This window comes from Apium graveolens, chromosome 5, assembly GCF_009905375.1.
Source record: "Apium graveolens cultivar Ventura chromosome 5, ASM990537v1, whole genome shotgun sequence".
NCBI lineage: Eukaryota > Viridiplantae > Streptophyta > Magnoliopsida > Apiales > Apiaceae > Apium > Apium graveolens.
Window position 1 is genome coordinate 52,586,751 of NC_133651.1, and position 13,893 is coordinate 52,600,643.

The window sequence follows — 13,893 nt, forward strand, 5'->3', positions numbered from 1 at the left end:
CAATACTATTGATACACATTTGTTTTTGACACAAAATAAGAGGGTGCAAAGTGCAATTTTCTCTATTTTTTAATAACTAAAATTAGGAAATAACCCTCCAGTTTTTGACATTTGCTTTGCGACTACGTTTAGTATTAAATTATATTCCGTTCGGGTTATTACAGAACAGTATAGATATAATAAATAGATTAAAAAATACGATGCGGAAACAAACAAAAACTATAAAAAAAGGGAGTTGGGAAAAACAAAGACAAAACTGAATTCAAAACCCAAAGACAACATTTAGGAGTAATAATGAAAAGAGTGTGAAAATGGTCTACGCCTGTACACAACTTCTGACATACCAAGAAAAAGGAACTGAATCACTCACGTGATCTCCACCCCATTTCTGTCCCCATTTTCCCTGTCTTTGTTTTTCAATTTTTGTATTGATTTACGCGCTCACACACACACTCTCTCTCCATTATGATCTCTCCACTCTTGTAATAGTAGTTCTGTTTATTCTCTCTTGCTGGAATTTATACCCACATTTTTTTAATATATAAACCCTTTTCAGAGTTGGGTATTTTTCACTCCTCAGATCTGCTTCTACACTGTTAGGGTATGTGTTCTTTCTTGTTTTCACTGTCATATTTACCTGTTATTTGTTCTTGGGTTTTGTTTAAATTTGTACTTTGTTAAATTTTAGCTGTTAACCAAGTTTTGCTTGGTGGGTAAGTGTGTATTTGTGCCCTTTTCTAGGGTTTGTTTTCAACTTTTGATTACTAGCTGTGTTTGCTCTTGTGGGTTGGTGTGAGATCCTTGTATGTTTACTTAATGTTTCTTGTGAATTTAATTAATTTTTTTATATGGTATTTAGTAGTTTTAATAGCTTAGCAGTTATATACCACTTTGTTATTTACTGCATTTTGTTTTTTTATGGATCAGTAACTTACTTCTTAAGCTTTGGGCTTGTCACTAAGTTTAAAAGTTGCAGTGTAGCAAAATTGCAAGAGTTGTGTATTTTTCGAGTTGTTTTTACAAGTTCTTAAATTCTGTGTTTTTGTTGGGAATTTAGGAGAATGGGTTTTATATCTCAGAAGATATTCCCAGCATGTGGGAACATGTGTGTTTGTTGCCCGGCTTTAAGATCACGATCCCGACAACCAGTTAAGAGATACAAGAAGTTGCTTGCTGAAATTTTCCCCAAATCACCTGTGAGTACTGAGTATGCACATTGTTATTTTCTTTGAATAACTGTCTTATCTTCCGCTTCCACTGTCATCTTCTGAATATGTAATTTCTATCTCTAGAACCAGGTGCATTCGTTTAAAGCATACAGGCTGTAGTTCTCCCAGTTCTCCATCCTCATCCCCCCTACCTGTATACCTAAAAACTAACCTACTTAAATTTATGTAACATCCCCCCCCCCTCCCTCACCCCCAAGAAAATGAAAAAATAAAAGAGCCCTAGAAGCAGATGCATATTATGCTATGGTACATTCTAGCACAACAAGCGATATACTTAGAACCGTAGAGCTACTAACATTGCAAGTACCTATTGGTTTGTATTGTCCTTTACTACTTCAGCTTTTAATTTATAGGGATTTAGTTTTGAATAGGCCTACTCACTAAACCTCGGAGCCTTGTGTGATTTTCTAGATTGAGGACAGAGTCGACAGACTACACGGGTTTTGTAAATAAATTAAAAAATGTCAGTACTTGAACTTGATATGATTCACCTCTCTATTTAAGCAATGTTTAATGTGAAATTTGTTACCCTACTGATCTGTTGCCCCCAACTTGTTTAGATTGATGACTGATGTCTGTGGAATAAATAAAATGGTGTTCATTGTCCAGAATGTCTATAATATAGTAGAGTTTATACTGATGTTATTATTTTGCAACTCGTCAATTTCATATTTACACTTTCATGTGCAGGATGCCTCTCCTAATGACCGCAAAATTGTCAAGTTGTGTGAATATGCTGCTAAAAACCCCTTCAGGATCCCAAAAGTATAGTATAGAGTAAAAATATACATTTAGGATTTAATAAAATTAAATTGCGCCGCTAATGTTTTGTTTGTAATCTTTATTTCTAATAGATTGCAAAATATCTCGAAGAAAGGTGCTTTAAAGAATCGCGGTCTGAGCACATTAGATCTGTCAAAATTGTGTCAGAGGTGTACAATAAGTTGCTCTCCATTTGCAAGGAGCAAATGTAAGTTATGCTGTTTCTTAAATGGCTACTTAAATTAGTTTTTGTTTTTTTTTGCACTCATTGCTTAAGAGAGGCCTTCGAACTGAGATGTTTGTTTGACCCCAGCAGTATCAATTATGTACTCCAACTCAAACTTCAACCTAATATTTTGTTTTTTAAACTCTTTAAGTAAGCACAGTTTCTCATGTAAGCACAATTGGTTGGCATATTGTTAGGGAATTATTTCAAGAAAGTTATAATATAAACAAAAAGTGCACGGGTGTACGTAAGTTCTTGGCTAGTACAAACTGAGCCGCATAAAACACAAACTCAAATTTTTAATTTATTTGTCCAAGAAAATGTAACAAGCAAACTAATTTAAATGAATAACATGAGAACAAAAGAATAAATAAAAGAGACTATGTGGCAGATTTCATTGGTATCTTCATGTCCAACAACTTACAAAACACTTTTGATTTATCTCTAGAATTAGTGTCTGAAAAATGAAGAAACCGAAGCGAATGTTGTACTTGGTGCCATGGTCAAGTGTGTATTTGCTTTCAGCTAGGTCACATGTTCAAAATTTGAAAACAAAAAAGTGTAAGACCACGTACATCCTTTTGCTCACTGGGGTCTTGTGGACGTGGGAGATATGACCTATGTGGACCTTTTTCTTTAGCATGTAGTATGGATACTAGACTTTCCAATAGCATGTGATTCTCTAGAAGATTTGATCATGTCCTTTTTTGCCCTTTATAACTTTCCTTGACGGAGTGATCATCTTCGTTCACATCGGAGTCAATCTTCATGTTTGCTGCACAATTATGAAAAAAACTACCAAGCATAAAATTGAAAAATATAATAAGTATTAAATATTCAAATTAAACACTGAAAGTAGACTCCTGTCTCTCAGTTTTGTTTAAAACCACAGATATGAGTTTTAATTAGAGCATCTCCAAGGCTACTTGTTATATTTTCTTTTAGTCAGTTCGGTGAGCCAGTTTTTCTCCTCCAGTGCATCAATGTGGCTCTGTAAAAGTTTGGCCAGGCACGAAATACTCGGTAAATGTTGCTAATTAATGTGCCTGGCTATGTATGTATTTTATATTATCCTCTTGTCCTTGTCCCCCTATCCGCCTTTTCTTTTGCATTTAAGTTCACTCATTCAAACCAAGTTGTAGATAATAATATTAAAAAATCAATTAGTAAGTCACTTGAACTAGCATGTTGGAGCAAAATGAAATTTTGTCTAGTAAAAATTTGGCTACTCGATATTTTGTACTATTTTAACTAACCATTTAACTAGTATTTTGGAGTTGCTCTTGTGACTAATTCATCACATGCAAGTATGCCTACACTTTTTCTCATCATTCTTCATAGAACTGTCTTCTGAGTTCTGAGAGTGACTGTTCGAGGAAACGTTACAATGTCGAGTAATGTATGAAGTGTCCGATTTTTATACTGCTGTTAAAACTTAAAACTATAGTTGAAGAGGTTTTCACGGTCAAGTAGCAGGTATAAATTGAAGACACGAGACCAGGAATAGGGGAAATTCAGAGATTGCAATTGTGGATAGTGTCATTACTAAAATTGTTCACCTGTTGGACTCCATTTTGTTGATTGAGCGGCTAGCAAGAAATGTAGAGCACTACTATCAGTTAGGAACTATTACGATATAACCTCATAACTATCAACTCAATTGGAGTGCCAATCAAGAAGGAAGTTCAGATTTGTGCTTAAAACACTTGATGCCTTTTACAATACATTCAGATTTATCATTTTCATAATTTTGCAGGGCATATTTTGCTGTCAATCTACTGAACCTAGTAATTGAACTGTTGGATAACTCTAAACGGAATGCGGTTCAGATGATTGGATGTCAAACCTTGACAAAATTCGTATATAGTCAGGTAAAAGTATTGCCTATGCTTTGTGTCTTTGTTACCCGGACTCTACTGGAAGTGTCCAAGTTTCAAACTTGGCAACATTTTGCAAATTCTACATGTTCTTAGGCATGTAATACACAACTGATCTATGTATATATAACCTGGCAAATGGTTCTGCTACTTTTAACATTTATGATTTATGATCTCTAAACTTTTATTTTCAGTATTTGGTTTACAGTACTTTATGCTGGAGTCCATGAAACATTTTTGGTTTGCTACATGTTAATTGTAAAAATGAAACATTAAACATGATTTTGAATTTCTTGTTTAGACGTCCAGTTAAGTATTGGATGCTATGAAAAAACAAGTATAGATGCTTGGAGTTGGAAGTACCAAACAAAAAATATATATGCACAAAGCTCTCACCGCACGTGCTCATACTTGGAGCAAGTACGCACTTCTTTTGTTATACAAGACGGCTTTCAAGATTATGTGTGGAGAAATGATATAAATCATGCTTTGTAGTTCATTCAGTGTAATAAGAGAAAATAAATTTAAAAACTTGTTACTTGAACTTACTCTTAAATGACTGAGACATGGAGTAATTATGTAAAAAATCTGATAGCTCATCTTTATTTGAACCTAAATCTGACTGTCATCTGTGAACAGGTGGATGGCACATACACACATAATATTGAGAATTTGGTTCCTAAAGTATGTTTACTAGCTCATCAGACTAGTGAAGAACATCAAAGTCGCTGTTTGCAGGCATCAAGCTTGCAGTGCATTTCATCAATGGTACCTATAAGTTAGAAAGATTTCATGGTTCACTGGTGATGTGCTGATGTTTACTGTCTAGTGCTACTATATGGACTGATGTGTTATAATAGCGCAGTTCATAAATTTAATGACTATTTCATTTTTGCTGCCATCTTCATGTCGACATGCTTATCTGGTATCTTTACACTGCAGGTGTGGTATATGGCAGATTTTTCACACATCTTTGCTGATTTTGATGAGGTTTGTCTATTTTTAATTTGTTACCTATTAATGTTCAATCCATTTAAAAATTTGGGGTTTACCTTTAAAGGATCACTCTGACTGTTTTATGTTAATGTCATCACGAGAGTGGTTTATTATTTCCTTACAAATTTTTGGAGTGCCAATTTATTGCTTTGTTTCAATTATTCTGCAAAACCTGTGGCATACCTTTTTTGTTTTATTAAGGTCTGTGTAAATCATTTGGTGATGCTTCTTGGCATCTTCTTCTACTAAACAATCTAATGGTTGTAGAATTTGTTAACTGACCACAGCATAATGCTAGCAGGATACTAAAATATAACATTAACCTGCTGCATAAAGTGTCCATTCTGCAATGCCACACTGTTTGGGTTGCATTATGGCTTTAAAATAAAGCTAGTCACAGTAACTATTTACTTGGATTGCATTATGACTTGAGTATATTGTTTGGGGGTTCATTAAGCCGGAAAAAGAAATAGACAATTTTATATTTAAGTTGCAGAGTTTGTATATACTGTATAATCTGTTTTTCATTTCCATGTGCTTTCATTTAGAAATTAAACTTATGCCTCCTTAAATTACAAGTTGTTTCTGAATCTTGTAGCATCATTACTGATATCTACTATTCTGATTGCAGATTGTAAAAGCTATTTTGGATAACTATGAGCCTAATAAAAATAGTGAAGAAGATATTACTAGGAGGGAGGCACATCATAATTGGGTAGATGAAGTAGTTCGATGTGAAGGACAAGGCAGTGCCTGTGTTGGTAGTGAAACAAATGCTAGCTGTGTGATCATCAGGCCTCGACCAGAAAAGAGGGACCCTTGTCTTTTAACTAGGTCTGAGTCATGCTGACCTTATTAATATCTTCTCCATCCCAAAATATATGCATATATGTGATTCTTGAACCTCATTACGGTTCTTAACATGCTTTTATCTTATCTTCTGCAGAGAAGAGGTTGAGACTCCAAAAGTATGGGTTCAAATTTGTCTACAACGGATGGTTGAACTCGCAAAAGAGAGTACGACAATGCGTCTGATATTGGATCCAATGTTTATCTATTTTGACATGGGTCAGCATTGGGTTGCCAGACATGGATTGGCCATGATGGTTCTGTCTGATATGTCATATTATATGGAGTATCTAGGTAAGTTGAATATTTATGTTTTGCTTACATTTAATTGATCTGCAAAGACCAGAGTGTAGGCTTTTTTTCCTGTTTTAAAAATAAATAATTATGACTGTCAAAACAACAAGCTTTTCTTTTGAATATTTGACTGCCTCATTCTCATCTTCATCAGTTCTACATAGAACCTGCTTGTTTATAGTGTTTAAACAACTTCTTTTTGTGTTTAAGATCGAACTAATGTTCTTTGGGCTTTTTAAGCATCTTGATCTGGAAATAATGTTTTGATGCCTTTTTTTATTGCAGGGCATCAACAATATATTTTAACTGCTGTCGTTCGTCATTTGGACCATAAAAATGTTTCACATGATCCCAAAATTAAGTCCGATATCGTCCAAACCGCTACTGCTTTGGCTCGGCAAATTAGGTCCAGTGTCGTACTTTCAGACATTGGTTTTGTGAATGACCTCTGCAGGCATATGAGGAAAAGCCTTCAAGCATCAGTTGATCTAGTAGGGGAACAAGAATTAAACTTGAATATCATCCTCCAAAATTCTATTGAAGAATGCTTACTTGAAACAGCCAGAGGGGTATACACCATGACTTTTTTACAAGAATTTCTCTTACTTAGGTTAGGTATTCTAATTACTATTTTTTGAATATCTGTATCAGATTGCTGATGTGCGACCACTATTTGACATGATGGCAATAAGTCTGGAGAATCTTCCAGTTACCAGGGTTTATGCGAGGGCAACAATTCGATCGCTAATGGTGGTTGCGGATATGATATCAGTAGCAACTTTAAAATCACAGCAGGTAAGGTAATTTTGTCGCTGCACATGAAATTGATTTGACAAAAAAAAAGCATCTGAAAGTAAGACTTGCCGGTCATGCCTCTTGCAAATGTCACATACTGCAAGATGCATTACATGTCTTGTACATATGAAGCAATTGCAACAAGATGCATTTCATCTCTTGCACAATAAAATGCAATTACATATTTTCTTAATGACAATGAACACCGTATGTGGGTTTTTAATGGTTTTTATCCCAAGCCTCTTATTAATGGTTTAGTCTAAACCCAAAATCTCCTTGTTGGCTTGCCACGATTCGCAACGTAGTACCTGATGCATTCTCATGCAACTTGAGCGTGCGGTCATGGGTAAACATGATACGAATTTTGTGATGTTCTTTGCTAAATATGAAGACACGGTATCAAAGAATTTCTAGTGAAAATCGTTTAGGCTTTCTTGTCTCGCTTCCGTTAGTAACAGTTTAAAATATCTGTACTAGTCTAAAAGAGTCCTTTTGACTATGTTTACCTTACATACGAGCCTAAGCCCTAGCAACAATTTTCTTCTTCAATAAGTTACCATCTTCTGTTTCTGTTATCAAGTTTTAATATCCTTATTAACAACTCACACTCTAATAGTATATATAACATTTAATATTACCAATACAAACATGAGGTCCTGTAACTTGCCAGAATAACATTCGTTCACCCTTTGGCTCCATTTGTTTGCCAGAAAATTATATTTCCCAGGAATTCTAATTTTCCAGCATATGTTAACTCTAAGTCCAGAAGTCAAACAAGTGCAGGAAAATTAAAAAGTTCTGAAAAACATTTTCCTGCGCCGTCTCAAAGGAGGAAATGTCCTTCTGGAAAATGACTTCCCCCTTTTCGAAAGAGGAATTTTTTCAAAACAGAACATTTTTCAACAAAATTTTATTGTTTTTTTTATAATAGTCAAATAACAAAATATAGTTTCTGAATAACCATTTTCCCGAGAATTTATTTTCCGGAAATATATTTTCCAAAGTCAAATTAATTCCTGCAAACAAACAGAGCCTAATATTGTTCTCTCTCAACTCATATGTGTGTCCTTCAAGAAATGCATTTATTCAGAAGTTCAGTGAGATTATATGTTGCTATTGATAATCTAATTAGATGACTATCATTATTCATGGTGCAGCGCATTAATCCACGATATTGCTTCTCCGGTACAACTTAATATCCTTTTTTCACTTTATGTTTCATCATAGGTGTTTCCGGAAGCTCTTCTTGTTCAACTTTTGAAAGCAATGTTGCATGCAGATGTTGAAGTTCGTGTGGGAGCACACCAGATATTTTCTGTTTTGCTCATGCCAAACTATCATGGTTGTGATACTTCAACGCCCACAAGGAAATGGCGTTCTGGTACCGAACCTGCTTCTGCTTCTGCTTCAATTTCAAATCTACTTGAAAAGCTAAGAAGAGAAAAGGATGGAAATAAAGTAGAAAAACAAGGAATTGATGCTCAAGATTGTTTAAAGGAAAGAGACAATGCTGAAGAAGAGTGGAAACAGGGATGGGCTCGCAAGAATTCCCCTAATTTGCATACTCTGAGTACTATCATCGACAGGACAGCTGGGTCAAATAGCTTGGCAGAGGCAGTAAGCTCCTTTTGTCTTTTAGGATTATTCTAGTGTGTGACTTGATGCCATAACACTAAATTCTTTTTCAAATTTTCAATACAGGAACCACCTGTTGTCACGTTGACTGAGGATCAAATAACTCAGTTGTTATCTGCTTTTTTCCTACAAGCCAATCTCCCAGATAACTTACCTTCAAATGTTGAAGCTATAGCCCATTCATTCTGCTTGACCCTTTTATCATCTCGCCTCAGGGTAAGTTTTTAGTACTACATTTGTCAAAAAACATTTTTATTTTGCACGAGTGTATATTACCAAGTAATGTTTAAAACATGATTATTGCACTTGAAAAATAGCATCAGATCTATCAAATTATTGAGTAATAGTTACTCCCTCTGTCCCATTGAATTCTATACATTACTTTTTGACACGCTTTTCAATACTCGTTTAAAGCATAGCTCCATAATATTTTTTTCAATTTTTTTTTTCTGAATAAAAGTTTTATGTTTAAACTTTTATTCCAAAAAAAAATAATTTTAAAAAACATTATGAAACCATACTTTATAGATGCCTCGAAATACGTGTAAATAGTGAACGTATAGCTATACCTACCGGGACGGAGGTAGTATTATTTACTCGGGGATTGCTCCTAACAAAGTAACACCTTAAGGACTTGGGTGAGTTGGTCACTAACCAAAACTGACTTGTTATTTTATGGCTCAGTGGAGGTTGCCACTCTTCTAATGATAATCATTCTAATATTTTCTACTACTCTTTTTTCTCTGGTGACATAATTTGTCTTCTTAATTGTCTTGCCTTGATAATTTGCAGAGCTCCAATGGCAACCTTGTAGTTCGCTTCTTTCAGCTTCCTCTGTCACTTAGGAAGTTATCACTAGACTCTGACCATGGTATATGTAATTTCATCTCTGTATAACAATTTCTTGAATCTTTTATAACTAAATATGTACCTTTGACACTTCTTAAATTTCTCTCAGGAATCTTTTCATCGGTTTACCAGAGATCACTCCTGATTTTGTCAACTGCAATGTTGCAACTTGCTGCAAAGCTATATCAGATTCCTCATATGAATGATCTACTGAAGTCATCTATGAGATATGATGTATGTTTTTATTTGCAGTTCAAAAGAAACTTGTCTTTAGTATACTTTTGAAGAATTGGTTGGGACATGAGATGATGTTTTTCTATGCTTACAGTTACAGTTCGAGGTTTCATCTTTTATCATCTCATTTAGGATGTTTTCAATTTGATTTACGAGTGATATGCTCACAAGTTTACTGTAGGATTTGAACTACCACAGATTCTAATTTCCACAGAACATACTGACTGCCTAGTAATTGTAAAATCTAAAGGTCTAATTCTCTAATTGCGAACAAAGTTTTATCTGTACCACAAGCTAAATTTAGTGTTTAATTTTAGCAGATAATACGTGGGTTTAGTCGCATTCGTTCACGATGTATGTGTGCTAATGTCATAATTTTTTGGGGATGTAAATTTGTGTCTTAATTTTACAAGAATGTAGTCATAAAAATTTATGTAGATCCCAGTGTGCAATTCTTGCTTGTATGCGGTGTATAAACTTTCTGATTTTATAAGAATACTGGTTAATGTAATGCATGTTTATTGCAAGTTGCAAACTCAGTATCTACCTTGCTTGTATACAGGTTGACCCGTACGTCGGAATCAGTAATGACTTTCAAGTCTTTGTAAAGCCTCTGGCTAATGTGGGTGAATATGGTTCTCCTATTGATAATCAAGGAGCTTCCTCTTTGCTGTTTGAGTTACGGAAGAATATCTTTGAATCAGAAAATATTATGATGGACATTTTGTCCCAAAGTCTATCAAAAGTTACCAAGGTCTGGATTGTGATGATTATGATGAGCTGCCCTTCAAGCGTTTATTTTCCTATCCTATCCTTGTCAGTGTTAAATGTGATATTTATTATACTCACGTTAATCTTTATTTTTCTTAGATGGAGGCAAATGATCTAGTTCAGCAGCTTTCAGAAGTTTTTGTACCTGATGACACATTCATGTTTGGTCCACAATCCATGATTGACATGGATCATGTTCAGGCATTTGCACATTCAAAGGGATCGCTTTCTTTTGATGGGGTATTTATATGGTTCCCTCTGTTCTTCAATAAAACTGTCAAATGATAGGTTGAAATGCTGTGACATACCTTATACCCCGGTCATATTTCGCACACACTGTATATAAATGTCGCTATTTATGATGACATGAATTATGTATTGGTCCCTTATTTTGCAGGATTTTCCTAGTGATTCATCAGGTGATGACGATGTAACAAGTGAATCCTCTGTTGCTGACTTCACCAATTTCATACCCAAATTGCCTGCTTCCCCTTCCATGTCTCACATTATCAGCATTGGGCAGCTTTTGGAATCTGTAATATTTTTTTTTCTGTCTCCCTCTTTTTGTATTGATGCATGTTTGATTTAATTTATTCATTAGAAATAACTTACATGAGGTAAATATAAAGCTCTTGCTGATAGTTCCAAGGACAATGATATATCTGCTTTAAAAGTTATTCAGAATTTTGTACCTAGCCACTACCACTAGCTTTGGCTGCGAGTAATGGATTATTGTATTCAACATAAACTACACTTGGAAGGCGGGATCTGAAGTGTATTATCTTTCAATACAGCATAATGACCAGGCGCCATTACATTATAGTACACTTGAGTAGTTTCTATTCTCTGGTTACAAGAAACTCGTAACTTGACAATGTTTTGTTTACAAGTGCTCATTTTACTAAATTTATCTGTATGCAGTCAGCAGTCAAATGCTCGTGTTTTCTCTAGAAAATAATTTAGAGTCCTGACTGGTACTTCCATGATACTACATTACACTGTGGTCTGTTGACATACTGTCCTCTGAAAAATGATAACTTAAAGTTTTATTCTGTAGTCTTCTCAGCCAAATTTAGGGATGTTCTGTTAGCTCAATCTCGGAGTTATGTTTGCAAGCAATTTTTGTTAATATTAAACTTTAACGTGGATTTAGGCACTTGAAGTAGCTGGTCAAGTGGCTGGAACAACGGTTTCAACTTCACCCCTTCCGTTCAGTGCCATGGCTAGCCAATGTCAAACGCTGGGTACGGACACCAGAAAAAAGCTAACGAATTGGCTATCTAGTGAGAATCACCAGCACATGAAAGCAATTTCTCCGCTTACAACGATTCCTGCTGATGAGCAGCCTTCATTTAACAAGGTAATATTGTATGAAGTAATTTTCTTGTTGCAAATTTGCATCGGCAGTAAGTTTTCTTTCGTGGTCAGTATATTAAAGTTCGAAATGCATTTATTCATACAAAGTAGAGTTAAGCTCCTAAGAGCATCTCCAATGGGGGTGCTAAACTAAGGTTGCCAATATTGCTAACTCATCAATAATATTAATATATTATTGTCTCTTTCTTCAATTGTACTTTTGGCAGCATTCTTGCCAAAATTTACTTGAACAATTAGCACTCAAAGTTGCCAAACTATTGATATAAAAGTATAAATTAAAATAGATATGAAGGTACATGTCTTTATTAGGATATCTGACATTATTTCCATTTTGGGAGGGTGCCAAAAGTTGGCTACTTCGGTTGGCACTCCTAAGCCTCCAATGGGTAGCCAACAAGAGTGTCATGCCACATGACACTTTGACACTCTTTTTGGCACCCCCATTGGATATGCTCTAATATGTACCTCATTTTTCGGTAGACTTGGTTATAGGCCTTAAATGTTACCATTTTCCAAGGCTGAAGGATTTACATGCTTGCATTCATACCTCATAGTAGCTTTAAGTTAGGGCTTATTTTAAACTAGAACCTGTATTTCCTCACTTGGCTGCACGTGTAAAGCATGAATACGGGTCCAAGCATAGTGGCTCTAACATATAAGCATCAGAACCTGATTTAGTTTCTGCAGTAGATTACACTAGTTGGTAGTGGGAGACAACATATGTTGCAACTGGCAAAACTTTATTATCGTTCACTCTTCATATAGTTTTCATGTGTTGTTGACGATCAAACCGCGCAAAAAATTACGCGATACCTTCTGATAAGTATTCAATCTTTCTGAACCTCATTCATTCCTTTGACACATTACACGAACACAAACACATGTAGATAGCCGGAAGGGGAGTATTTGGTAGTCTGGCCATTGTCATCCAGTATTTTTTTGAAATGTTTTTGGTAGTCTGGCCATTGTCAAACTAATAAAATAACAAACTCAATATTTACGAACGAATCGTTTCTTGCCAACAATAGTAAAATAAATTAATGTATGAAAATGCTACATTTAATAAGAGAGGTCAGGGGTCCATTTTTTGAGAGCTGTATATTTTTATAAATATATAGAAAGGTAATAAAATTAAAATACATAAATATTAATACAAATAGTAAACTAAAGAAATATTAAAAAAGCCATGCATTGCACGGATAATAATTTGTATATATTAAGACATAAACTTCTGAATCTCAGGATGCAAAACTACACACTTCCTGAAATATTTATCAGTATATACTCCGTTTCTGTAAGAAAGCTGTCATTAAATTGTCAATATGTGCAGATAATGGGTGAAGATGGACCTGTTGGTGGAGCTTTAGTGTCAATGGAGTCACGGTTGGCTCTGAGGTTGCCTCCTGCTAGCCCTTTCGACAACTTCCTCAGAGCAGCTAGACAACATTAGAAGTAGATGCTCAATCCAACTCTTTAATATTTTTTCTCCAATCAACTAGTTGTATAGTACCTGCAGTAATTAGGACGATCTACTGGCTGTCTAGCTCCTGTCCTGTATTCCTTTATTCTAACTTCAAACATGTTTCTTGTATTGTACTATGGATGTGTTTCCTCCTGAATCAATGTAGTACTTCAGCTTAGCACAAATCTAGCAATTTGTATCAAATCAATGTATTAGAGTTTATTCATCCAAGATCTTACAAGTAGACCACTACTAACTTTTTTGCTAAAATTATTTACGAAAATATGTTGTGGATGGTGAATCTGTTGGTTTGGGAGAGAGGCTGAAAGTGGAATTGATGTTGATGCTGATCTAGGTTTGAGATGCTTGAAAAGATATTGTACACATACTTTTAAAGAGAATATCCGGAACATTTCTATTATGGTTAAGTTTTATGTGAAGTTTCAGAGTGAAAAAGTGTCACATTGGGACTCTTTCTGGTGAAAAAATGGCTTAATGATGAGAGGGGAAAGTATAGATTTATGAATGGTTATTTGA

General features: G+C 34.9%; 1 protein-coding gene across 1 annotated transcript; it reads left to right on the plus strand.

Annotated features, from left to right (window-relative positions):
* Positions 1 to 273: 273 nt before the first annotated feature.
* On the plus strand, positions 274 to 13,626 carry LOC141724004 (protein SEMI-ROLLED LEAF 2). Its single transcript, XM_074525987.1, has 20 exons — positions 274 to 601; positions 1,058 to 1,196; positions 1,920 to 1,994; positions 2,084 to 2,199; positions 3,974 to 4,088; positions 4,734 to 4,862; positions 5,037 to 5,084; positions 5,722 to 5,924; positions 6,037 to 6,233; positions 6,519 to 6,802; positions 6,885 to 7,028; positions 8,256 to 8,645; positions 8,730 to 8,879; positions 9,456 to 9,534; positions 9,622 to 9,746; positions 10,309 to 10,500; positions 10,617 to 10,757; positions 10,915 to 11,052; positions 11,671 to 11,877; positions 13,225 to 13,626. Exons 2-20 carry the CDS (start codon positions 1,062 to 1,064, stop codon positions 13,342 to 13,344), a joined length of 2,988 nt encoding a protein of 995 aa, XP_074382088.1. The 5' UTR covers positions 274 to 601; positions 1,058 to 1,061; the 3' UTR covers positions 13,345 to 13,626.
* Positions 13,627 to 13,893: the final 267 nt, after the last annotated feature.